Source organism: Coregonus clupeaformis, unplaced genomic scaffold, assembly GCF_020615455.1.
Source record: "Coregonus clupeaformis isolate EN_2021a unplaced genomic scaffold, ASM2061545v1 scaf0364, whole genome shotgun sequence".
Lineage (NCBI taxonomy): Eukaryota > Metazoa > Chordata > Actinopteri > Salmoniformes > Salmonidae > Coregonus > Coregonus clupeaformis.
Window position 1 is genome coordinate 309,786 of NW_025533819.1, and position 28,000 is coordinate 337,785.

General features: G+C 45.3%; 1 protein-coding gene across 1 annotated transcript; it reads right to left on the reverse strand.

Annotated features, from left to right (window-relative positions):
* Positions 1 to 4,896: 4,896 nt before the first annotated feature.
* LOC123484583 (protein Shroom2-like) lies at positions 4,897 to 27,994 on the reverse strand. Its single transcript, XM_045215075.1, is given in 15 exon segments — positions 4,897 to 4,928; positions 5,261 to 5,534; positions 5,965 to 6,145; positions 7,009 to 7,602; positions 8,388 to 9,137; positions 10,024 to 10,109; positions 10,376 to 11,358; positions 11,451 to 12,475; positions 12,558 to 12,772; positions 12,874 to 13,018; positions 13,432 to 13,572; positions 25,415 to 25,563; positions 27,150 to 27,203; positions 27,205 to 27,361; positions 27,848 to 27,994. Coding segments are annotated over 14 exon segments (4,785 nt in total). The 5' UTR covers position 27,361; positions 27,848 to 27,994.
* Positions 27,995 to 28,000: the final 6 nt, after the last annotated feature.

Consider the following 28,000-nt stretch of genomic DNA (forward strand, 5'->3'; position numbering starts at 1 on the left):
GTAAGAACATAACAGAACACAACACAAACACACTTTAGAAATACTCTTGACTAAATAAGGTTTTTTTTATAAATTATAGCACAATCATTAGGTATAGGAATGTTTATTAATCAATGTATGATCAATATAATCTGACATATTTTAAAGGGGCAATCTGCAGTTCAAACAATTAACAAAGTGGTTAACCCCACCACTGTTTTGGTAAACAGCTGAGGGATGGGGCTGGAGAAACCCTCAAATTCATAGACAGACCTATGGGATGCGAGGATTGACCATCCATGATACCAGAGGGTAGGCATACGCCAATACATCACTGGGGCCAAGCCTGCATCCAGGACCTATATACTAGATTGTCAAAAACTCCAGTCACCAAAGTCATAGACTGCTGCTACTCCACGGCAAGCGGCACCGAGGCCAAGTCTAGGTCAAAAGGTCTTTAACAGCTTCTATTCCCCAAGCTATAAGACTGCTGAACAATAATAAAATGGCAATCCGACTATTTACATTGAACCCCCCCTTTGTTTTTACACTTGCTGCTACTCGCGTTTATTATTTAGTCACTTACCCCTACCTACATGTACAAATTACCTCAATCTAGCCTGTATCCCTCAAGACATTGCACTCGGAATGTACCCCTGGATGATAGCCCCGTTATTGTTATGTAAATGTATGTGTTACTTTTTATTTTACTTTAGTTAATTTAGTAAATATTTTCTTTAACTCTATTTCTTTGAACTGCATTGTTGGTTAAGGGTTTGTAAGTGAAGCATTTCACGGTACCTGTTGTATTGGACATGTGACAAATTTCATTTGATATTGCGTAGTTTTAATAGCTATACAGTGTTTGTTTACAATTATGATTGTTTAGCAAAGAATGGAGTAAATAAGTTATATATATATATATATATATATATATATATATATATATATATATATATATATATATATATATATAAACACCTGGGGGTTGTAATAATATTAGGAAGGGTTTAATGTTTGATATATCAGTGGAATATAATTAATTTAAAAATTCAAAAATTGTATGTAACAATTGCAGATTGCTCCTTTAAGTAATACAGGGTTTATACTAACCATATAGTTTCATCAAACGGCTATTCTGCTTCAACTAAAACATTTAAATGGTAACTCAGATGTCTGTTTTCAGAAACAAACAAAAATCACAAGTGCTCATCAGAGGGGAAGGGGATTGTCCGGGCCCTGAGGATTTACTTCAGATCTAACCCTACTGTGTCCCACAGACCAGGGGACAATGTCCAACACTTGACCATCAAAGTGTTTTGCCTCTGGACAAGAAGGCTCACTTGGTCCATCTTGTTAGGGAACCTGTAGGAGATGAAGAGATCCACTGATGATCACATGAACGACCCTAGATCCCGAATCGATACCTGCCCCCGCGTACTGGGTCACAAGTGCAGGGGGCAGTGGAAGTTGAGGGAACGTAATCGCTTTGGTTGGTCACCACTGAGTTAAGTCTGCACAGGGAGAGGTATGAGAGGAGAGAAGACAACTGAAACAAGCACAGAGTACCAGCCATTGTAACGAAGGGATAGTGTGTGTAGGAAATAGATCTGAGTGGAGACGGGGAGCGCTCCCACAGCACCCCAAGATCAGCGCTAGTAGAACGAGCACCTGGGCCGTGGACCTCCGGGGGCGTGAAGCCGTCGACAGGATATCTGACAATAATGACCCTGAACTAGAGGTATTCGAGTGTATGGCTATTGAAACACACCCCCAGATCCCGACCCAGGCCACTCCTGAGGTGATGAAGGGTTAAGTAGGCACGGACAGACGCTCCACTGATGAGTCAAGGGTCACCGGGTAAAGGACAACAACCCACGGCAACCACAGCTGAGAACTGAGGGTGAGCCGTGGTGAACCAGGTGTGTCATATCATAACTACTGAGAGAGCCTCACCTTAAACAGATAGCCAAGATAATCCACCGACAGTCCTCTTAGTCTGCCTACAGACGAACGGAAGCCCCCTCATCTCTTAATGATCCTGTTTTTCACCCTCAGGCTCCAGACTCACACCTCATTAAGGGAAGAGGCTTGGATACGGTCGCCGTTTTTCACAGATCCGGTCCTGCGGTCTCTAGGATACCTGGAAAACAAAGCACCTGCTTCCCTCTGAGAGGAAAAAAACATGAATGTGGTGACAGCAGGCAGCTAACACACCTGTGAATGTGAAGAGCCTCAACACAATACAATTCATACTTGAGGAGGAAAGACAAACTGTGATAACAACGACTGAATGGCTGAGGCAACTGGTGCCATGACACAGTCTACAAACATGGGAATTACAATGGGGATTAAATGCAGTGGATAGGGACACATCAATTAGATGTTTTCAATAGATTCTATGTCCCCATTTGAACTACCTCAAAAGCTGTAGTATGACGCAGGTTTATTGCCTGCCATAATGTAGCACACAGAATCAACTTTTATACGAGTATGACGAATGTGGGATAATATATAGTATATTTTTTTTACATGTAATTACTGAGGTTGTTGTTAAAATTAACAAATTAGTTCGTAAAGACACATGCTGTAACCCATAATATTATGTGAACACATTCATTGAATATATTAAGTGGGTTAAAGCATATACTATACTTTTAGAAAAACCTTGACAAATGTCATTAAACAACCTAATCCCCATGTCGACTCTGAGCACCCAAGTATCACTATGAAAATCTAGCAATTTGTTTACCTTTGTCTGAAAATTGCCTTTATAAATCAACTGTATGACGTAAAAAGCCTGACAAAGCATGGTAGATCGATAATCAAATACACAGGATGTGGTGATAAATCGAAATACAAACGGACATCTGACGAACAACACATTACCTCTGTTAGTTCTGACAGGGTTGTGGTGGTGAGAGCCACAGATCAGCAGGCAGTGTGCCGGGCTGGCCATTCATCTTCATGTATGAAAATTGGCCATTTATATACCACTGTAAACAAGAAAAAGCCCGACACTTCCTCGTCTTGACTACATAAAGTCACAGTCATACCATCTCTGTGAACATAAAATCTCTGTGAATGATTGACTCTTTTATTGCTATTCACCAGAAAGAGGAAGGGAAGGCAGGGCTAATTAACCATCAGGACACACTTATAACCCTGGCATTTCTTAGCTTAGTCATTGTTGTTATGGCCACTGTTGGGTAATAAGCTCACAAATACCAAGACCATCAGTCATACTGTTTATTGTCTTCAAATTGATGTGAGAGTACAATGCATGTTTGCACGGTTATACAAAGTATACACATACTTAGTGTACATTCAAATCCTTTAGTGTTCACAGTGGCAGACGCCCAGGCACAACGTCAGGTTGAGATAGGTCCCTAAACAGGGGAATTCTGGGACTAGAAAGTGCTAATTCGGTCCTTGATCTTGATTTTAAGATCACTCTATTGGTCGATTGCGAAAATTTGACTTCCGCTTTTAACCCAACTCCTCCCAAAAAGACATACATATACAGGTTTTGCAGGGGTGCGGGGGTGCCACACTAGGCGCCCGGGGTGCTAGTTGTGGGGGTTAAGCGCCTTGCTCAAGGGCACAATGGCATGCAATGACATCTAGGATTTGACCACCAGCAACACTCCGGTTGCCAGCTCACTTCCGCAGATTTTTCCCATCGGACCCGGGATTCAAACTGGCCTCTCTAACCGCTAAGCTACCTGCCGCCACAACTGGATTTCAAATGTTTAATTACCTTTTTTATACTTTTGGAATAAAAAAGACCAGTAACCAATAAACATTGTCAAGGAATACCATACTATAGTACGGGAAGTGGGGCCTGAGAACAAGTATTGTTGAACATACCCATCTGTGCTGTAGCTATTAGTGATGTGTGTAAGATGATATGAAAGACAAGTACTGTTTAGGCAAATATGAAAATAACTTTAGACTTCTGAACCAAACCAGCACTGTCCCAGAGAGGAAAACCCCAGTTAATGATCTAATTATAAAACCTATACTTCACAATAAGAATATATATACAATTTGTATTGTAATGAACTACAAAGTAGGTTTATAGGTGAGTTTACCTGAAATGTCAATGTCATCTGTAAATATTTAAAAGGCTACAATAAATTACTAAAAACAACATATTTCAAACACGCATTATATAAAACAGAGACGCGCCGCCTCATCTTGAGAATCATTTGAGAGCACAGGCCTCACCATGAGGCCTCACCAACATCCCTGAATCAAACACATTTAGCAAAGCAAAGTTTCATCGATCTTAATGAATTTCCTCTAAGGAGCTACTTTAAATCCAGAAACAGGGTGTTTCTTCAGCACAGAAAAACAGCTCCTGTCTGTAGTGTGGAACTGAAATGTAACAGGCTTCAAGTCAGTTAACTACAAACAGCACACAGTCTCCTCTGTCATATCAAGTCCACCTTGCGCCTCTCTGAGGCTATCTAGTGAGTCTGTGTCAGTACACCACATCGCCTCGTGTGTCCATTGTCAGAAGGAAAAGTCTAAACGAGATCCTTGGGACGTCCCAGCTCTGACGTCACCATATTGAAGTTGAAATGTATGGGTTAAGGTTAGGTAAGGGTTAAGGTTAGGGTAGGGGTTAAGGTTAGGGTTTAGGTAGGACGTTCCAAGGATCTCAGATTGCACTAAACATCATCAGAACAGCATCCTCTGCTCCAACAATAAACTATCCAGCAGACATTTCAGCTGCTCCTCTCCCAGTTTGATCTTGTCCTCAGCTTGCGCTGCTTTCGATGATGAGGGCTGACTTCATCTTGACAAAGTGCTGGTAGTCTGCCAGGCTCTCGTGGCTGAGGTGAGCAGCCATGATGCTGTAAACCAGGCGCTCCCGCCGGTCAAGGTTCTCCTTGAGCTCTTTGGCGTCTTTCATGTTGTCTGATCAACAGCTTCCCTCTTCTCTGACAGGGAAGCGGTGAGAGAGGGAGGGCCGACAGAGGGGGGCAGATCAGGTAAGAGGGATACAAACAAATGCAGCCAAGCAGTTATGATGGAATCAGTCGAACAACTTCCTGTTTAACTCACAGTACACACATCAATTAGTGTTGAACATGAATATTGTACGTTGGTAAATGCAAACACCCCTTTACTCTGGTTTGTAATACTACTATAGCTTTGAGCTAATGAGGATGAGTGTTAGCCATCTAATCCTGCCTCACGAGTAGCGTGGGGAGATAGCGGTGTCCTCCCTTAACCTGTACCACTACTAACCTCCACCCTAACCCGACCCTACCTTCTCCCTCTGGTGTGGTGTCTTCCCCTCCAGACTGTTGAGCGCGTTCTCCACCTGGCCAGTCGGCCGGAAGGGACAGCAGCAAACTGACCACCTTGTCCAGATCTCCCACGAACATCCTGAACTTGTCCAGCTCGTTGGGCTTGCAGACCCTCTGCACCGTGGCCTCCACCTCGTCCCCCAGAGAGTTGTTATCATGGACGTCCTCCTGAAGGCTCTCCCTGGCCTCACGCAGCACCTGAAGCTTCTTACTCAGGCTGTCAATCAGCTCTTGCTGTGGGGAGAAAGAGGGACAGACAAGGAGATGACATTCAAGAGAGCCATTTCACATACTGGATAGCACTATTCCTCAATCCTGGTCCTGGAGAGCGTGCAGAACGGCAGGTTTTTTGTCTCGGCTCAGCAGTGAACCACATTCAGCTAATCAAAGTGTTGAAGATCAGTTGAACATTTGAATCGGGTATGATGACACTAAACTTGGGGAAAAGCTGCAGTCCTGTGACTCTCCAGGAGCCGGATTGATGACCAGTGATTGATATGGCATGAAACAGTCAGTAATAATAATAATATGTTTTATTGTCACATACACCAACCTTGAGGACTCTCAACCTTGTTCCTGGAGAGCTACCGTCCTGTAGGGTAGCTCTCCAGGAACAGGGTTGGAGAAACCTGTTTTACAGGGTCAGTACCCTGTGTTTCTGTACCTTCTTGCTGGCCAGGTTGATGTCCAGTTCGTCCTCTGAGTCTTGCTCCAGCTCCTCCAGCTCGTCCTCCTGCATGTCCTTCATCTTGTTGAGCAGCTCAGCCTTGGGGGCAGACGTACTGTAGTAGGAGGAGCTGGTCACCAGGGACCCTGTGGCGGCAGACAGGCCCTCCTCCTCTCTCCTGGATGGGATAGAGACAGACAGAAAGCAGAGGGTTATTTAACCAATAAGGCCCAAGGACGTGTGGTATATGGCCAATGTACCACGCCTAAGGGCTGTTCTTAAGCACAACACGAAGCGAAGTGCCTGGGTACAGCCCTTAGCAGTGGTATATTGGCCTGTATCACCAAACCCCTTATCGCTATTATAAACCGGTTACCAACATAAATATAAAAGTAGTTTTGCGTCATTATTGTCTGATATACACACGTCTGGAATGCTGTTTTAGCCAATCAGCATCCAGGACCCAAACTTCCCGGTTTACAATTCTGGTTATTAGTACTGTAAGTTCTATGTAGTGTAATACTATTGAGAAGAAAGTAGGCAATAGGGTGTCATTTGAGATGCAGGAGGTGATAACTCAGTATCGATGGGCCAGTTCTAAGATCTCAGAGAGGTCTGTTAAAATCGCAGGTAAAATGGAAGGTTTATGCCCCTCCTCCATTGTGTTCAGTTGTAGTCTGTGATTTAATATATTGCCAGCAGGGGGCATCTGTGTAAAGAAAGCGCCACAGTCTATGGGCTGATCAGGTGTTTAGAATTGGACTAATGTGTTTTAGTCATGTATCCATTTCCCTCTACTCATCCTCTCAATGGGAAGAAATATTAACACAACACTATAATGTCTTTTTTTAACTCATCTGAACAAACACCTCTGAAGTGGGAGAGTTGAAGTCATTGTCTTATAAAAATGTAACTACACAAAAATACACAGAACGATGTGTGATTATCTAGACTATGTTATGACTACCAGTAAATGCTCAGTGAATTTGTTCATGAATGTTATATTTCTGGACTGCCAGATCCCATTCCCAGTCAGCTCACCTGTCATCCATGCCCCTGGGTGGCAATCCCTGTTTGGGGGAGACTTTTCTCCTCTGGTGCCCCCCATCCAGGATCTGCTCCCCCTGGGGGAAGATCCCCTCCATCAGGTCCATGGTGGTCTTCATCTTACTCTGGTCCAAGATGTCCACCAGAGACTTGTCCTTGTCCATGATGTCTCTGGCCAGCTCCTCTCTCTTCACATCCTCCTCAGAGTTACTCTTCTGAGGCTGCTGGGGACCCATGGTGGAGGTACCGGAGGTGCCGTTGGTCTGAGACTGCCCAGGGGACAGGGCCTCTTCTGGGGCTATAGTGAGGGTTGGGTCCCGTTGGGGGACTATGGGGCCGATGGCGTGTGTAGGGGGGTGTAGGCGCGGAACAGGGGAGTAGGGCTGCGGCTCAGGGGAGGGCAGGTTGGTCGGTTGGGGTGGGGGAAGGTCGGGCCCCTCTGAAACTCCAGGGGCCCCATTTCTCTCACTGTGAAGCAGGTACTGGCGGCTCTGCCTCTCTGTGGTGCTCTCAGCGTGGACGATTTTCACAGGGACCTTCTTCCCTACACTGCTCATCTCCATCACAGCGTTGGTCCTGTTCTCTGGCCTGTAGAGAAACAACCGTAACTGGTGTTAACTTACAGTAATAAAATGTATTATGAGAAAACTTGACAATTGTGATAGATGCTGTCACTTAAAATTACACAATGATATTATAAACAAATTGTTGAACCTTTAGTCTAATTTCCAGCTCAGTTTACTGAAACAGAAATTAGATTTTATGTCAGGAGTTGCTCTGTGAAACACAAGTGAGTCACATCTACCATATACAAGCTTACAGTCCATGTTACTGACTGACAGTGGACAGGTTGAGTCAACGATAATTAAAGGGATGGAACAGCGCCATCCACTGAAAGGTCATAAAGTCATTCAATCATATAACCAAATAAAATTACAGCCTTCTGTTTCCAGGCTTAATGTCATGGCTACTGTAGCAAGAATACTGTATGTGCCCCAATGCTGCACAGCTGAAATCAAATCACTGGGAAATGGCTCATAAGAAAACTCTAAACCAGTGCATTCTGGTCTGTGGCAGTGGCACATCATACCATGTAATTCCAAATCATCTTCCATAGCCTCCTCTATCAATGTGCTGCTACTACGATAAAGAAATAAGACTTCAAATCCAGCTGACTCACGCTACAGAATCAGGAGATAGGCTCCTGTAATTAGGGGCCGTTCTGGCTCGGACAAGGCTTACTTACTGTAAGTAAAGCAACACAGGACAACAATCCCCAGTTAGTTACGTAAGGCTGTACAGTAGTGTACAGTAGTTTGAGGAGAGCTGAGGAGACAGGCCTCAGAATGCCAGTTAAGCTGCTTAGTGCTTACCTGCTCTGGGCTTCATCCTGCATGGACACAGAGACAGGGGGCTGGTCCGTCAGCCTCTGAGGAGCAAACTGAGGAGAAGGAGAACTAGTCCCATTTGAAGAGGGAACTATCAGACTGGGAGGCTGGTAGGAGAAAAAATGAGAGTGGGAAGAGGAGGAGGAGGGTGGCTCTAGTGTTGAATCAGCTGCTCCCTCCTCCTCCTCTGTGTCCAGTCCAGCGGTTCTCCCCGGGGTGGGAGAGGGGAGCTGGGTGGAGCCCATGGAGGAGGCTTGGTTTGGGGCAGGATCCAGCTCTGTGCCATGGGGAGAGCAGATGCTGCTGGATGATGGTTCTACTGGGTCAGCTTGATGGGAGCCAGGACCAGGCAGGAATTCCTGGGAAGAGTGTCCGTAGGAGGAGGATGTGGTTGAGGAGGTTTCCAGGCCTAGGAGAGGCCAATGTGGCATGATGATGAGGCCTGTATTCTGGGGCTTGGGAGCAGGCGTTGGAGGTGGTGGTGGTGGTGGTTGCTCAAACACAGAGCTGTGGGTGTGGTTGGAGGGGTACGGGGGGAGAGCGGGGAGGTTGTGGGCGGGGTCCGCAGAGTCACGTTTGTGTCTGTGGTCAGAGGGGTGAGGGAGAGGGAGGGGGGTGGGGGTGGCCACGTCTCTGCTGCTCTGTGGTTCTGTGTCCGTCAGTCTTGGAATAGACGGTTGTGGAGGCTGTGGGAACTGGTCGGGCTGCTCTCTGTCTCGGCTCTCGCTCTGCCCTCTGTCAAACAGAACAGGAGAGGCAGCAAACAGAACAGGAGAGGCAAATCGAAGACAACAACATACTCACACTAAGCACATTTCAACTGAAATGAGGAGCAGAGTCCTTTCTGAATTGATTTATTCATTTTCTTATCACGAATTCAGCCCTTACTGTATATATTCTTTATAAAACAGACAAAAAATATTAACTAATCTCTGTAATAACACCCAGGGAGCAACGAGTGGGTTTACAACCTGAGACCGGAGTTGACTGTAATAGCCTGAAACAGGATTGGTTTACACTTGTAGCTTTACCTGGGCGGGGCAGGTCCCTCCCAAACCCTGATCACCTGATAACTGCCCCTGGGCTGAACTGGCATGCTACCCACCTACCCTAACTCAAACTGCTATTGTTATTATACTATAGTACACACTCATGTACATGTGGATGTACGTTACTGCACCGTCAACAGAGTACTAGATCACTATCACCTTGAAATGTGTTCCAACAATATTTTACATTACATTTACGTCATTTAGCAGACGCTCTTATCCAGAGCGACTTACAGTTAGTGAATACATATTTTTTTATACTGGCCCCCCGTGGGAATCGAACCCACAACCCTGGCGTTAGCAAACGCCATGCTCTATCAACTAAGCTACATCCCTGCCGCCATTCCCTCCCCTACCCTGGAGACGCTGGGCCAATGTCGCCGCCCAGAGTCCCCGGTCGCGGCCGGCTGCGACAGAGCCTGGATTCGAACCAGGATCTAGTGGCACAGTTAGCACTGCGATGCAGTGCCTTAGACCACTGCGCCACTCAGGACACAACAATAGGTGGGTAGGTTGTAACTGATCTGAGAACAGAAACTAGAATGGAGAAGAGAATAATGTGGAATGCTCACCTGGTGGTGTAACTGCCTCCTTGCTGGTCCTGTCTGTGATCCAGATACGGCTTTTCAACAGAGTCTCTCCATGGCACAGGGATCTTCTGAAATAAAATGAGGAATACACCGAATTACAATTGGTCCTCTGCAAGGTCTCATTTATGAAATATTGGTCTCGCCATGCCATAATATAGCTGGCCCAATATAACCTTCTACTAAAACAGCACTCTGGTCCGCTGGTTTAATGTTTAGACATTCTAAAGTGGACTGTTATATCTATAAACACACTCATGTCTGTGCTAATGCTAAGGAAGTCATGCAGCTCACTTTACTACCACTACACTAAGAGACATTCAATGGAAACGCTCACCTGTGTGTAGAAGTCTTGTGAGGGAGATGATCTGGACCTCTCATGGACACAGACAGGCGTCTCCTCTGTTCCCTGGTCCAGGATGTTCTCGGCAGAGTGGTACCTCCCCTGGGTCTTTGTGTCTGGAGCCTTCCTCTGCATGTTCCAGGTGACCTGGTATTCAGCGAAGGTCCCCAGCCTCTGCTGCTCCAGTAGGGCCTGTCTGTCTGCGGGGCTGAGGGGGTCTGGGTGCTGGTCACTGGAGTTCTCACTGTCCAGGCCCGGCCTCCAGCCCTCCTCAGTGTCCCCTGAGTGGGCTCTCCCTCTGGCCTTGCTCTCTCCGTGCTCCCCAGTGCTGGAGGTGGTGCTGGAGCTCTGCTGGCCTGACTTGTGGATGGTTGAGATGGGTCTGCAGAAGGCAGGTTTAGCAGCCATTTCAAAGAACTTCCGCCGGTCTACAAATGACCGTGCTGTTCCAACGGGAAGTTCTCCCTCACCCTCCACTCCCAGCTTGTTGATCTTGTCTGGCTCGGAGAACGAGTGGACCCTCTTGTTCAGAGGGAAACGCTTGCGGCCGCCGATGCGGGAGACTATGTGTGAGTTGGGTTTGGTTAACTGAGCCTCCGACCCTGAACCGGGAGGTTCTAGGTCTCTCCTCCTGAAGGACGTGGCCTGGAGGACCCTAGCCTGCGCCTCCTTGAGGTGGTCCTTGTAGGAGGAGGAAAAGGAGCCGTCGGAGGAGGAGGTGGAGGTGGACTTCCACCCACCCGGGTCTGTCTCCTCCTCTGGCTCCTCCATCTCGCTGGGGCAGGTCAGGGTGGCCGCGCTCCGGCTTTTCTGCAGCTGGGCCCTCTTTAGCTGGATCTCGTTGCGGAGGGTGGTGGCGTATCGTCGCCGGCTCGCCAGTTTGCCCGTTGCCGTGTTGTCCGTTAAAGCCTCCTGTATGGGGTGGTTGTTGTCCCCCCGCCGTTGGATGGTGGTGGTGGTGCCATAGCAGGGTGATTCTTCTCCACCAGGCTCTTACTTTCCTGGGATAGAGAATGAAGCATGGGGCTCCTACTCTCCTGAACTAGGCTTCTACTCTCCTGAGACAGACTGTGGAGCATGGGTGTCTTTTGAGAAGAGATCTTATGGTTCTCCTGAGTGACCCAAGGGTCTTCTCTCAGTGGTGCCGCCTTGTGGTCCTTGTGCGGACTGGGAGAGTAAGAGCTTCTAAGCTGAGCCTCTGTAGAAGGTCTCTGCCCCTCACTCCTCCTCTCCCTCTCCTTCTCCTCAGTGGTAGGTTTACCAGATAAGGAACTGGAGGCTGTGTGCTCATAAAGCAGAACATTGTCCGGTTTGACATTTCCGTTCCGCTCCTTGCTGTTGCTGTCGGCGTAAGGCTGCTGAGGATGAGGAGGATACTTGACCTTGTTGGTCTTGTGGGAGGAACTTGTGGAGCCACTGTCGTTGGACCCCTTAGCTAGCTCCATGTCAGCCCTCCAGACCTCTGCTTTGCTCTGTCTAACACGAGTCTCTGGCTGGGCTGGCTGCTTGGTTGTGATGCAGTAGTACCTGATGTGTCCTCCGCCGTCATAGTTCTGGTCGATGGTCGAGGTGGACAGGGACGCGGTGGAGGACCTTACGTGGTTCCTGCTGTTACAGAGGTTGGTAGGGAGCTCCTGGAGGCTGTGGTAGTAGCTACCGACACTCTGCGGCTTCGGTGGATGTGGGGTGGATCTGGTCTGCAGGTAGAAAGTACTTTCGTCGCTGTACTGCCGTTGGTGGTTGGGCAGGCAAGTGAAGGGAGACTGACTCTGTCTCACGTCCTGGCTAGACAGCGAGAACAGTTTGTTTGGGTGGCTGAGCTGGTTGTGGTTGTAGTCAGGTGCTCCTGCTGCTATGTTTGGGTGGAGGAAGTCTTTCTTGTGGGGTGGAGGGTTGTAACTGCACCTGTGGTCTGGCCCGTTCTCATTGTGAGAGTAATGAGAGATATGGTCTCCCCGGCCTCTGTAGCTGCTGTTCTCTGGGGCCTCAGCCAACCTGTCCACCCCTCGTTCCTGGGCCTTCATCTGCCCATGTGGTGGAGCTCCAGGCCCCTCTGTGTAGGCAGGGTACACCTTGGTGGCAGCAAAGCTGTCACTGCGCAGGGGGAGGAGGAGGAGGAGAGGGGGGTGCTGCTACCTTCCTCCTCTCTGGGACGTGCCACACAGGGCCTATGTGCGATCTGCCAGAGCCTGAGCTGGAGTAGCGGGAGCCAGGCTGCTCCTCTGGGACTGTCCTGGGGCTCTCTGAGCCTCCGTCCCCCTGGGGCAGCTGGAGGTACCGGCTGTGGCGCTGCTCCCCTGCCTTCCCCCTCACTGCTCTGAGTCTGGACCCCTTATAGAACCTGCTGCCCTCTGTCCCAGCAGTGTTAGTGTTGTCTAGGTCCGGAGCAGGCTCCGGGGAGGAGCTGGTAGAGGGAGAGAGAGCTGAAGGCTGATTCTCTCTTCCCACCAGACCCTCCACCGCCAGAGAGAGGCTCAGCGCTGCGGTGGTACCTGCTGGGGGGAGAGGCATCCTGGTGGGTAGGGGTGTGAGGGGCGCTCTACTCTCTCCATATTCCCCACCGAGCTGAACTGGCTGGATAACTGGCGTAGATTAGAGTTGTGGTCCCCACTGCTGGAAAGGTCTTTTGCGGATGCACTAGAAATAAATACAAGAAAATGTGTTAATAATCTGGTTAGCAGTAGCTAATTAGATATTTATTAGGTTTTATGATCATTTATTATGCTTTTATTCAGCGTTTTCTTGTTCTTTGATAACTGACCTACTTTGATATGTGTATTCAATGACTGGAGATGAGAACAACACCATAAAAATAAATGGTTGCCCCTACCTCTGAGATGGAGTTACCATAAACTCTCTGAATGTAGCTCGGACCTTTCTTTAGGAAATGTGAAGACCCTAAAGGGCAGTGTCTGTGTAACATTGACAGGTCTGAGCTACATTCAGAGAGTTTATGGTAACTCCATCTCAGAGGTAGGGGCAACCATTATTTTTATGGTGTTGTTCTCATCTCCAGGCGAAGGAGGTCATAGATTCTTCCAGCAGCTCACCTGACTTCATGTTTGACCTGCCACACAGGTGGAGGTAGAGGTGCAGGTGGAGGCTCTATGTGACTCTCTGTGGGTTCGGGGTGGTCTTCTGTGAACTTGGAGGAGTGCCATGAATGGGGCCGGGAGACTGGTTCATTCCTCCTACAGGGAGAAGGTTAAGGAAAGCATGTTATTGAAATGCATCTTATTAAAAAATAGAAGGTAACAGACAAACAATGCTTTCTCATTTCAGTCTCACCCCTTGAAGCGGTTCTTCCTGATATGCATGTTGGAGAGAGGTAACAAAAATATGTAATTCAGTAAAAACAAGAAACTACTACAAAAACCAATCTGATGTGGAAATGTTCTTTTTTTACATTAATTGTGTAGAAGATATGAACCAAAACAATGGAATATAGAAGTAGACAGATGGGATACAATGTGAAGCCATCACCAAACAAATCTGACACATACACAAGGACCACAGACAGCTACAGTACCATACATGGGATGCAATGGGTGACATCAACAAAAGAGTGGGATTGGGTTCAAACATTGAAAGTCACAAGGGATCATTGAAGGATCGGTTTGGGATAGCTAGTGTACTGGAGGAGGTTGCTATTCCACAATACCTCATGGAACTTCGTAATATCTTGGTGAGAAAGTTCCTGGCCACATGTATGTCAGTTTCTGATTCTGATGGCATGGTGGTCTGTGAGACAATATCCACCATTTTCATTTTCCTGGGCAGGCAGCAGAGGAGGAACACATAACATATTGTCAAAATCCAAAAACAAATCCCTGGTCACTATCATTTTAGTCATTTAGCAGACGCTCTTATCCAGAGCGACTTACAATAGTGAGCACATACATTTTCATACTTTCTTTTCATAATGGTCCCCTGTGGGAATCGAACCCACAACACTGGCGTTGCAAGAGCCATGCTCTACCAACTGAGATACAAAGGACTGAAGGACCTATCCTCAGTATACTGTCAGTGACTGACCAATGAGAACTGTGCACTCCTTTCTGGCCAATAAGAGATGTATGCTTGATATTCATTGTACATTGAATGGTATGTAACATGAGTGACAGACCTTAATAATTAGTAGTTCATTAGGTCAACTCTAAGACGTTTGATGAATCAGTCCTCAAAACGCAAGAGGAAACCACCATTGCAGTAGTAATCTATGAGAAATATCTGTTTGTTATTTAGAAGAACAACACTAGACAGAATAGAAATGACCTTTAACATGGTCTGTCTGGTGGTCATCCCACTGCCATATGGCTGTATGGCGACAGACTGAGAGATCCCTTGAGTGTAAACAGCATGGTGTAGGCGGGAGGCTTAGCCTTTGAATCAATTAGAAAGATGAGATCAGTGGTTTCACACTATGTCCAAGCTGGCGTCTGTTCAACACAAACCTGGGTTCAAATACTATTTCAAATACATTTAGTGTTTGCTTTAGCCTGTCTGGAGTGCCAGATGGGTGGGATTTGCACTTTTACAACTATTCTATTGGTTCCATTGCGCCAGGAAAGCTCAGTCAAGCCCAGATAAAGAATGTGAAATGATATCAAATAGTATTTGAACCCAGGTATGGTCCAACATGTCATTTTCAGTCCCTATTCTTCACCCTGTGACCCACACCCGGTTGGCACGACCAGAACGGACTAGACAAGACAAGAGCGACATATTGTAGACTACAGATACTGTATAAGCGTAAGGCTAAGAGCCACCCACTCAAATCCTTAACCTCTCTGATCTACGATACAAGACTCCTACATTCCATCATGGGGCCAAAGGAATGTGAAGATGTATTTTGCTTGGCAGCCAACCCCAAAGGAGCTCAGTCTGAAGTGGGACATCAATGATGGCAATCTTCCAAAAGTTCTGGCACTTGGCTCATGGAGTCAAGCTAATTTATGGTAGGGAGGTAGAGGGCAACCTGAGAAGCTCTCCTCCTCAATAAGAAGCAGCATAAAGAAAGAGAGCGTGTCACGCACACACACACGCACACACACACACCCTTCCTCCTCCAGTCAGTCAGTGGTCCTGAGAGCGATATGCTGCCCTAACAGAACCCTAACAGAGCTCACAATAGAAATGCAAATTGACATTCTAGTCAGGAGTCCTTATTGTCAAGGCTACAGCTGAACTGCCACAGCTACCCAGAAGGGAGGAGGAGGAGGAGGAGGAGACGTTGGGGCTAGTTTCAGAAAATCCTCCTCCGGTTTCAGTGAAAACGACATTCGAAAACAAACAGTAGCGAAACTGACCCAATTGGGTGTGAATATCTAGGCTATGCAGGCAGCAAGTGTGAAAAGTGTAACCTAAACTTTAGGCTTAGATAAATCCAGAATAAATCAAGAGGAAATCTTTGTAAATACACATGGAGTGAATTAGCATTTCAAACTGAAAGAAGAGATTTATTGAAACCAAATTATAAGTCGCTCGGCGTGGAGTTGACCCAGCATTAGATAGGGAGACGGATGAGATACAGGGAAGTCCAATGAGCTTAATAAGTAGAAATCAAAGAAAACTTACCAAATAACTATCAATCTTGCTGTGGCATTTCAGATGCACTCTCTTTTAGCAAATAACAGCATCTCAGAGAGCACTGATAAAGCAGGCTGAAAATGACTGCTCCTCTCCTCAGAGCCTTTCTACTCAGTGCATTCCTTTAAGACACTTCAATGATGGACAAGGCACTTATACAGACCCCGTGCAGCCATTAAAGCTTCTTTGGCAAAGCAGCTATCTGTGCAAAGGAATCCTCCACATCCATAACTTCTGCTGCATTAGTCCAACCACAGCGCTCTTCTACCTCACACTTCACCCACACGAACACACACTGACTGACACTCCACCTTAGTGTGGCTCCAACAAGTGTGTCCTCCTCCCAGTGTTGTAGTCAATAGGAGATTTCCTAGGGGAGTATGGGGATTTACCTCGGGAGGGGAGGGGCCAGGGTTAGTCATGCCCAGTGTCCTTGCTGTAGATCAGTCTATGGGGCTTTCTCATTGGCTCACGGCCCATTAACCACTCGCATGGAGTTGAAAAAGTAAGATTGCTTGCCTCATCAGTCAGCACACACACACACTGTCTATATTAGTCTATATTAGTCCTGGCATGAGACAATCAACAGGGTTTCACCTAATTGCAGTTAGCTTGGACATTCGTTTTAAACAGTTCCAATTCCAGAGGAATCTGTAAAGCTGATTTGAAGACAGCATTACAAAACAGGTCATTGGCAACCAACAACTGTGCACCACACAGTTGCCCTTGGAATCTATGCTGTATCGCAGTGACGAGACAGAACTCTCTACTTAATGAACGGAATCATAGGTCAGCTGACAATGGAGAGAAGAATACATTAAAACAACTGATAGTACTCTCTCTCTCTCTCGTTAGTGAACGCCACAATGACAAGGCCAAGATAACTCTATCTGAATGATACCAGTCATGGTGGAAAACACAGCAACTTGATACAGAGGGAAAAGAAAAGGCCCAGTAGATATTGTTTAGTTCTGCAGTCAAAGAAAAAACTTCATTGACAGATACTCCACCATTACATTCCAGAATGGCGAGGGGTTGGCGGTTGAGGTATGTAAACCAAACACTGCAGGTCCCTAGACACAATCAATCCCAGTTTAAAATAAGAGTAAACATTTCTAAAAGAGAAGAGCTATTTCCAACTGGTTCATTTAACCAGTGAAAAACCAGTGACTCTAATAAGGACGTAGAACTGCTGAATCACCACCTTGCTGGACAGGAGAACCAACCCAAAACAGAATCAGGCAGTGTGCCCTGCTATGGCTAGGACCACTGAGCCCCGCTGCCTGGTGTCTGGCCTTTAAATGGAGGCTGAATGAAACAAGCAACACAATAGAAAAAGTGCCAGCGTAATCAAAGCTGGGCTTATCGGCTGGTTACAGAGAGGATACCTCAGCATCAGGCTCCACACCAACGCTACATGCCGTTCTGTTCCTACAGGGTTCAGATACCAGCCTGTAAAATAGTGTGTATAGTTTGTGGAATAGGGACGATGACCAGTCCTCTTTACCCTCATTCTACAAAGACATCTGGAACAACAAACTGATGGCCTAATATGTACGAACACAGATCTGATAAAGTCACCCCAAAACTGTCAAGTGTCGGTCTCAGAGTAAATGCTTACTCTAGAGAAGAACAGTTTGTCTTTGTGTGGGAGGGGAGAGGAGAGGAGGCCCTCACTGACATGTTAATGGCTCAGTGTTAATTCAGGGCTTTGCTTGAAGGATGGGAGACTCCCTGCCTGACAGAGTAAACACTATAGGATCTTCCTCTCACTCCTCACATGTTTAGGTTGACTATACGAGACCTCCTAAAGGATCATTTAACCACACAGCCCAATTAAATTAAAAAGTTGAAGAAAAGTTGAAAAGACGTGCTTGTTTTATTTTGGCTGTCAGCAACCCCGTTTTCAAATCTTCCAAATGGAAGAAGAAAAAACTACAGTGTGACATAGCTAACAATAAAGCAATATAGACAATTGGCATTGTGCAGCAAAATACACCACCAAAATACTATTTTTGAAACGCTAAGACTCCTAAAAGATAAGCTTTACAGCAGATAGTTTTAGTGTCCTCACTGTCCTGTGAGTCTCACTTCTAGATTACTCTTACTCTTACCATTACAGTGAATAACAGAGAAAAGCATACCTGAAATGATGTCTTCAGTGAAGTCCTGTTCCTACCCTCTCAATCCAGGCATATCAAGGGAGATACAATAGCAACCACCCCCAGAGCCTGGCTGTCCTCATTTGACTACACTGCCTTCCCAAAGCAGAGCTGATGAAAACAATGAGCTCTAGTGGGACAGCCTATCCCAACGAGCAATGTCAACTCACCTAGGCAACATGGAACATTCCACTTTCCACACCAAGAGCGGGGAGGCTAAATCTACAACACATTAAAAGAGTCAGATTGTATTTTATTGTATTATCCAGATACTCCAAAAACTATGGAGTCTACACCAGAAATAAAGCATATTATTTTACACTGGTTCGTACAGGATTTGCATAAGATTTTACCTGTTACAATCAGTCAATTCCCACCTTTTTTCTTTTACAGTTTACTACTTTGCCCTCCCTCTAAGCTGAGTGAGTCCATGCCTGTGGCTTTACAGGTTGTAATAGGATTCAGGCATTAAGACGCAGGAGCCAGTCAGCAGGGACCTTGTATGATGTTATGAGGCATGCGTTTACACTAAACTACTAGAACATATTTAATTGGGATTCAGGTTCAATTTTTTTATTATGTTTTATCAGTTTGTTTTATGCAAGTATATGCCTCAAGTGTGGCCTACTGTACTACAACACACTTGAACAGAAAAAAAAAACATGTTTATAAGAACACAAAAACCACAAGAGAGGGAAAGTCGACTACATATAAAAAACGTTCCGATTTTCAAAGAGCATTGGGAATTACGTGAATTCACTAGGCTTATATTACATATAAAAAAGCAACTTCGTCCACTAGATGGCATGTTGTTGTGCCTCTTCTACTGAGCCCATCCTTTCTGGAGTTGTTTGTTCTGGTTAGCAGCAGGGAGTGTAGAAGACCAGAGTCCGGAGAGATGAAATCACATTAACAGCAGAATACAATACAGAGGTGTGAATATCTGATTGAGGAAATTCAATACTGGACGCCTAAATCAATCAGGGTTGATCCATCATTGGCCCCCATTAATGTCTCAAATCCACAGGGGGTCCACAAAGAATTCACCTATGAATACTCTGCATGCCTTCTAGACCAGCATATTGTCATTAGCTAGTTACTGGTGGTGCCAAAACGCAGCAGGTTGGCAGTTTGGCTATGGTCTATTCACACACACACACACACACACACACACACACACACACAAACACACAGTGGTCTTTTCACACACAGGGGTCCTGCCTGTTGAGTGGTGACAGTCCCCTACCACCACCAGCTGTCCCTGACGTAGAAAGACCCAGCGACACAGCCACAGCCAGGCAGCTAGACCAGCCAGCCAGGCCCTTGGAATCCAGACAAAGCCCCTCGGACAGAGCGCTGGTTGGCCCTGGCTCCCCAAACAATGTCCCTAACTGGCCCTCTTTGTGTGATTGACAGGGTGCACTCACATGGAAAATGGTTCCCCTTTTGTTTCCGCGGTCCCGTCTCTAATGGTGTCATGGGCTAGCTAGTGTATATCACGTGTTTGTGGCCGACTGATAAGCCTCACAGGCCGCTATAGCGCTTGAAATGTGCGCAAGTAACATAATTGATGTGCGTAAATTAATGTGTACTTTCAATGGCCAAGTCATCTCAGAAAACATTGTCATTTGGCATTGAAAGGGTAACATTCCTGAGTAATGAATGAGTCATAATGAGTAAGGGTTTGACCTGTAGTGGGGCAGTCGGAGCTGAAAGTCAGAATGATCAAGGGTCTGTCAATGTGATTTAAATGTTTAAGAAGCATAAGGGAAACAGAACCGATGGGTGTCTCTGGACAGAGTGATGTCTGATGATGACAGAGAGCCAAGGTGAAGTGGGCTAAAGGTCCGCCATGTTTCGAAACTTGGCATCTCTCTCTCTGCCCCTATCCTTGTCCCCTACACCCCAGATACTCCTCTGTGCCGTTTAAGAGTCATTATCTAACCTGAAATAACAGCCGTGACACACAGACAGAGAGAGAGATAGAGAGGTCTGGACAATGGGCCCATTGTCTTCCTCAGCCAATGAGAAGGGAGGCCCAGTCAGTCTGTATAGGACTTGCTGCCCCCCTGCCTAAGCCATGACATGGGCAGTATTTCCGCTGTGTACAACCTAGTTTGCATCCCAAATGGCACCCTATTCCCTATACAGTGCACTACTTTTGACCAGAGCCCTATAGGCCCTCGTGAAAAGTATTGCACTATAGAATAGGTTCCCATTTAGGACACAGACCCAGACAGCCAGCCAGAGGAGCATGAGAAAACCACAACACTGGGGCTTTTCTATTGTAAATATACACTCCCCAAGGCACTATATATTAGTGCTGCACGGTATACCGAAACTTCTGTACCTTTTCGATACTAGAACATGAAAAACGGTTCGGTACTAGAATTTGTTACTTTCAGTACTTCTGTCAAATGTGTCTCACGGATCAAGTCAATCTATCAGCACAGCTGATGTCCCCCTTAAGGAGTCAGCATGCTTCAGTTTGGCTGGCGGCTAGTCGAACCGAATGAGAGTGTGCTCGCATTATCCATTAAAAGACCTTCACTTGAAAAATGAGAAAGAAAGCGGCAATAGTACTGTTTGTCCATTTTGAGAAGCCATAGCCAGTAATACACTTCCTCAAAATAGTCTGAATTAATCTAACTCAAGAAATCTGTCATTAATTATTGATGTTTTTTCCCAAAGATTTTACATCTAACTAAGATGTTTGGTGCAGTATTTTTCAGTGAAGAATGTGCATGAAAACGAGTAGTCTCTCATTGAATGACAACAAAGACTTTATTGAAGAATCCCTCCTGTTGACCAATCGTCGATGAAGGGGCGTATACTTCGGCTCCGAACTTCGGCTTGCCTCCAGAATTTTTTTTTTGTGCCCGAACAGCCAAAAAAAAAAAAAAAACGTACCTAAATCCAAAACATCACAAAATGTCGTCATAATATATGCACGAACTCCACCGAACGGTTTCGGCTGTGAAGCATGCGGACGCCTTCATAGCGCGAGCACACGGTGTCTGCTCCACAGCCTGCACTGGGAGTCTGGGCGGTTAGCTCATGTTAGCTCCCCACTCATGTTGCACAGAAGTTAACACACTTGAATAATGTGTCATGGCATGTAGCTAGAAATGTTGAAACTGTCAATTACTGTTCACAAAACGTCCATATAGGCTAGAACGCTTTACAATACAAGAAGATACCAGTAGCTTCCAGCTTTGTAGGCTAACTTCCCTTTCTAGCTTACAGCTGAAGCTAACATCCATTCACTACCCTCTGGTACTTTGTGATAATATGCAAACCATAATGCAAAATATGCTGATTTCAAAGCAAATTGCCACCAAAACTTAATTAATTCACTTAAATCAACGTCTCTCAACGACTGTGTGTCTGTGTGAGAATAGGGCTCTGACGGCCGCCCCCCTCTTGCCTAATGAATGACGTCATTACTGGTTAAAGATACTTTTAAAGAGCACTTTTATCAAATATGCTACTTCTATGCAAATGTTGTTGATCAGTACAATAAATGGAAGGGAAACAGATTGTCATCTGCAGCCCAATGAAATCAGCCATAACAAGCTCAATCTTGATTTACCCAGTTTATCAATAGAGATTTACCATTCAAATAAATGATTACCATTATGTTGTTATGTAGTCAAACAAAGTCAAATGTATTATATTATTATTTTGTTTATCTGTCTGTATCAAGTGCCATTCCGTGACTTTTGCCTTCTTTTTTTTATGTGGTATTGTTTCGGTATCGAGTATTGTGATAGTATCGAGTAGGGTTGTGCCGAGTAGTCGGACAAAATTAGCATCGTAACGGATATGGGACATTTTCCTGATACGATTTGCCTCAAAGTATTTTTTCGTAATGATCCGTAATCTAATAAAATCACATTTGGGTGGCAGCACGCATCTTTCAATCAAGCGCAAGGTGCTACGTGGACTAAATAACTCAACTAGCTAGTTTGCATGTCTGTAAAGAGAAGGGAGGGCTGTACGTTGATCCTGCTGCTCTGCTTGGATAGAGTGAATCTGTATTTCTCCATCCACTCGCTTCACTTCATAATTTCACTGAACACTTCTCGCATGTTTCAGTCTGATCATTTAGATTGCTGCTGCCTCCTGTTTGCCTGCTACTGTGATAAATCAAATGGCGAGGACGTTGGCTAGCTAGCAAGCTATCAATGTGCATAATATCTAACAAGCGGACGAGGGTAGGGGAACAAAAAGATGAAGCCGATGCGCATTCTCTGACTGAGTGACAGCAAACTTTTCTGCCCGGCCCGTTAGAAGTTAAGGACACAGACACACTTGTTTGGTCTATAAACGTGCAGGGAGATAGGTATTTTGACATCTACTTAGGCATATTAAAACACTTCAGTTTTTGCCGATCACGAGTATCATCTGATCCGATCGGACTATTAACTGTCAAATTACGGATACGATCACGAATATGAGTATGGCCAGGTCGGCACACCCCTAGTATTGAGTATTGTGATACTAAACCTGGTATTGAAGTCAAAATCCTGGTATCGTGGCACTCTCATAGGCCTAGACACCTCCACCCATCCTCCCACAGCTTCAAACCGTGTATCATCTTTTCCTTCTTCACACATTTTCTTCCCATGTCACCCATCGGTGGTTGTTTAACAGCGTTTGGAGCTCAGACAATATCTTTTTCATTGACATTTTAGTCATTTAGCAGACGCTCTTATCCAGAGCGACATACAGTAGTGAGTGCATACATTTTCATATTCTGTTTGTACCTATCCCCCATGGGAATCGAACCCACAACCCTGGCGTTGCAAGTGCCATGCTCTACCAACTGAGCCACACGGGACCATAATGAGATTACGCACATCACATCCCACCCCATGTTCAGAGCCTCCCATTCGCTATGGAGCAGTCTGGTCGTAAATGAACGAAGGAGATATTTGCTGGCATTGACACTTTCACACCTACCAGAGAATGTGTGAGAATGTGTTTTATGAACAAGCCACAAAGTTCAGAGCATTCCTTCCCCTATAGGGCGGTCTTCAATGTTCTCTACACTGGCTTTCTCTCACTGTTGTGTGAAGGGGTTAGTTTGCTCACATAATATATGCCATGTCCTGCATCCCTTCCCTGTTGGGTAGATCTCATAGAGATCTGTAAAAAATACTTCACACTGCTTTACTACGCATAGCAGATATCACGGATGAAAGAGTGTAAAAAGTGACGTTCATACTTAGTCCTAGTGTAACCATAACAACCTGTGGCCCTGCCCTTTGTGGTTTAGTAATGATCAGTTAGCATTCCACTCCTCCAGTTCAAACTAAGGTATCCTGTACTTTATGACCAAGCAATGTTCTATGAATGACACGTGTATAGTATAATGACAGTCCTGCCTATGCATGTCAGTGGTTAGAGTTGCACCAATACACAGTCCCTGAGGCCATAAACATTGTCTCCACAAATACAGTTGAAGTCGGAAGTTTACATACAGTGAGGGAAAAAAAGTATTTGATCCCCTGCTGATTTTGTACGTTTGCCCACTGACAAAGAAATGATCAGTCTATTATTTTAATGGTAGGTTTATTTGAACAGTGAGAGACAGAATAACAACAACAAAATCCAGAAAACGCATCTCAAAAATGTTATAAATTGATTTGCATTTTAATGAGGGAAATAAGTATTTGACCCTCTCAATCAGAAAGATTTCTGGCTCCCAGGTGTCTTTATACAGGTAATGAGCTGAGATTAGGAGCACACTCTTAAAGGGAGTGCTCCTAATCTCAGCTTGTTACCTGTATAAAAGACACCTGTCCACAGAAGCAATCAATCAATCAGATTCCAAACTCTCCACCATGGCCAAGACCAAAGAGCTCTCCAAGGATGTCAGGGACAAGATTGTAGATCTACACAAGGCTGGAATGGGCTACAAGACCATCGCCAACAGCTTGGTGAGAAGGTGACAACAGTTGGTGCGATTATTCGCAAATGGAAGAAACACAAAATAACTGTCAATCTCCCTCGGCCTGGGGCTCCATGCAAGATCTCACCTCGTGGAGTTGCAATGATCATGAGAACGGTGAGGAATCAGCCCAGAACTACACGGGAGTATCTTGTCAATGATCTCAAGGCAGCTGGACCATAGTCACCAAGAAAACAATGGGTAACACACTACGCCGTGAAGGACTGAAATCCTGCAGCGCCCGCAGAAGGTCCCCCCTGCTCAAGAACGCACATATACAGGGCCGTCTGAGTTTGCCAATGAACATCTGAATGATTCAGAGGAGAACTGGGTGAAAGTGTTGTGGTCAGATGAGACCAATATGGATCTCTTTGGCATCAACTCAACTCGCCGTGTTTGGAGGAGGAGGAATGCTGCCTATGACCCCAAGAACACCATCTCCACCGTCAAACATGGAGGTGGAAACATTATGCTTTGAGGTGTTTTTCTGCTAAGGGTCAGGACAACTTCACCGCATCAAAGGGACGATGGATGGGGCCATGTACCGTCAAATCTTGGGTGAGAACCTCCTTCCTCAGCCAGGGCATTGAAAATGGGTCGTGGATGGGTATTCCAGCATGACAATGACCCAAAACACACGGCAAGGCAACAAAGGAGTGGCTCAAGAAGAAGCACATTAAGGTCCTGGAGTGGCCTAGCCAGTCTCCAGACCTTAATCCCATAGAAAATCTGTGGAGGGGAGCTGAAGGTTCGAGTTGCCAAACGTCAGCCTCGAAACCTTAATGACTTGGAGAAGATCTGCAAAGAGGAGTGGGACAAAATCCCTCCTGAGATGTGTGCAAACCTGGTGGCCAACTACAAGAAACGTCTGACCTCTGTGATTGCCAACAAGGGTTTTGCCACCAAGTACTAAGTCATGTTTTGCAGAGGGGTCAAATACTTATTTCCCTCATTAAAATGCAAATAAATGTACCTCCTCTTGTTTCCAAGACAGTGTCTGTGTGGGTTAAGGTTAGCCTGAGTCACTTGAACAAAAAACTTTCTCCCTGATATGCCCAACTCTGGTGTGCTGCATTTCATATTGTGTGTCAGTTTCAGATAAAACGAAAATATGAATGCACATCTGTAAGTGGGATATATACCATTTTAAACACAGGGCACTTCTTCTCAGCACAATGGGAGAGATGGTACCCAAGAATCAGTCTATGATAGGGCCCATTGAGACATCCCATATTGTATTCTTATTCAATGTCTGTCATATTCAATTCAATAGAAATGTATTGTGCATGTGTGTAAGGGGCAACTTAGTTGCAGCTCATTGCCTACCTTCTGACGACCAGGGCGAGGGTCTTGTGGGAGCTCTTAACAAGACAGATGGCCTCCTGCCTGGATCCACTGATGGGAACTGTGTTGATGTTGACGATCTCATCTCCCACCTGCAGGCTGACCGTCGCCGCCTTGCTACCCTCCTCCACCTGAATCACACAACAGGAATGTTTCATTAAGGTGTTTATAAGCAGTTTATAGACAGTTCAAACGTACTGTAGTTTATACATCATTAATAAAACTGTTATAACATACTGGGGCAAATTTGGAGATTTTGGGACTGGTAACATTTCTGAAGTGAAGAGTATAAGAAAACAATTGCACACAGATAGTGTTGGCCGGGAAAACGGAGGCCCATTCAAGGGATGCTGTCTGATAGTGACGTGAATAAAATAACATGTTAGACTTAATGTCTCATTAGTGAAGTATATTTTAATAACAGTTCACTTTCCATCGTTCATCAGTTTAGAAGAATGTCACATTCCATCCACTGAGACTGTGTTGACAGGACCCTCTCTTCAACCCTGCCATGCTGGCGTTGAGTCAAATTCATTAAAAATGGTTCCATCATATCCACCCTTCCAAATCCCCTCTCTCCAGCCCTGTCTCAATGTTCAGAGGGGGACTAGTCTACTACTGACAAGCAAAGGGAGCAAGTCACAAAGTACTATGAGATGTACAATTTTGTATTTGTAAATTATATAATCTAAAATTAACAGGATGGATTGTTATTTTGTGTAGCTTCTGAAAGTGACGAACAGCTGGAGAACACAAGCAATATGGCGTTATGGTGCAAACCCAATCCCTGTAAGAGATGGTGGCCAGTAACCATGGATCCGTGCTGAGTCCATTGTGTCCAGCCTGCACTGGAAGAATTATACTGTGGCAACCTGAGAGCTCTGATAAAACATTTAACCATAAGCAACATGAGAACGGTTGGAGTAGACTTGTTGCACATTCCATCACTTATTCTCTACACATACAGGAGTACAGGAGAGGGGAGGAGAATGGAAACAGATAAACAAACTATTTCCTCATTCTGTTGGAGAGCAGCACTGACTGAGCCAATCCTGGTCATCCACAGCCAAACACACATTATCTTCACTTCTGCATTCCTCACTGGTTCCTGGTACTGCTATGATGAGTATGGAAGACAGCCACAGCCCCTCCAAACACACATAGAACAAAACTAGTGGTGACTAGTGGAGATGTGCTCAAGATATTGGCCAGGGCAGAAGTTTAAAGGTGAAAATGTGCAACATACCAAAGGCATAAAGGTGTGGAGACAGCCCCAACTATTTCTGGAGCAGAAAACATGTGAGTGTTGATGGAACACAAGCAGTTAACCAATCAGGAAACTATATTGATGTTCCAGTGTTTAATCTCCACACAGCCTTATTTTCATATCAGGTGAAACAGGAAATGTGAAATCCATCCATAACAGTGGAGAAATAAATACATTTTTAAAAAATATATTTGCATGATTGATATTTGGTACTTGTTATTGTTGTTTGTTTGCACATTTGTTGTTAACTAGTGTGGCTAAAGTGAAGTCAACAAGGCTTCTCTGAATGTATTTCTTCTTCCTAATCATCATTGATAGATAGATAGATAGATAGATAGATAGATAGATAGATAGATAGATAGATAGATAGATAGATAGATAGATAGATAGATAGATAGATAGATAATAGATAAGATAGATAGATAGATAGATAGATAGACAGACATGTACCTTGGTTATGAGCAGTGGTTCTCGGTGCTCCAGACCCCCTCTCAGAGTGAACCCCCCAAGGCGCCCCACCAAACAGCAGGACATCCACAAATCTATATTCAACATCATCCTGCATCCCGTCCCCGACAGCCGTGAATCTGTCCGCGTCTAGGAAGGCTTTGACTTCTCTGGCTGACATCCTTAACTCACTTCTGTAGTCGACGACGTCCATGCTGTTGAAGAGGGATGAGAACTCTGACAATCAGAAGTTCCCGACTAGCCCCCGTTTTATTTCACAAGATCAACTAACTTCTAGTCACTATCATTTGCTGTCATATGTGAACACATAACACCTGTCATACTCCTGACACGATAATGCGTTTAGCAGATAAATAACAACGCTCATCTTGTACAGTTGTAGTTTATCCTGGTAAAACGGCGACTCGATATCAATTGTCCTCTTTCTTTCCTCATATTTTCCATTACAGACATCTTTTCCCCGTCACTCATAGTAACCAACCGTGATGAAAAAACATAGACCTACCCTCCTCTCTAATTGTGCCTATTCAACAGGCATAATTTGATGCCTCACGCATCATTTTCAACCAGCTGGCTTCTCAAGCAGACAACAATCCAAAGTTTTGACACGTATGAAAAATACATGGTTATTATTTTTAAAAGCAAAAATGTACTAAATCAAATAGTTTAGGCAAGCCTACTTCAGGAGAACTGGAAAAGAAGACGGAGTCCAGTGAAAACCCGGTGTTGAAGGTCTGCACGGGACAGGCACCTGCGATGAGACACCTGCATAGACAGAAATAGCAATGGCGTCTTTTTGTAGGCACTATAATCCGCCATGGTTCGACGTTGGA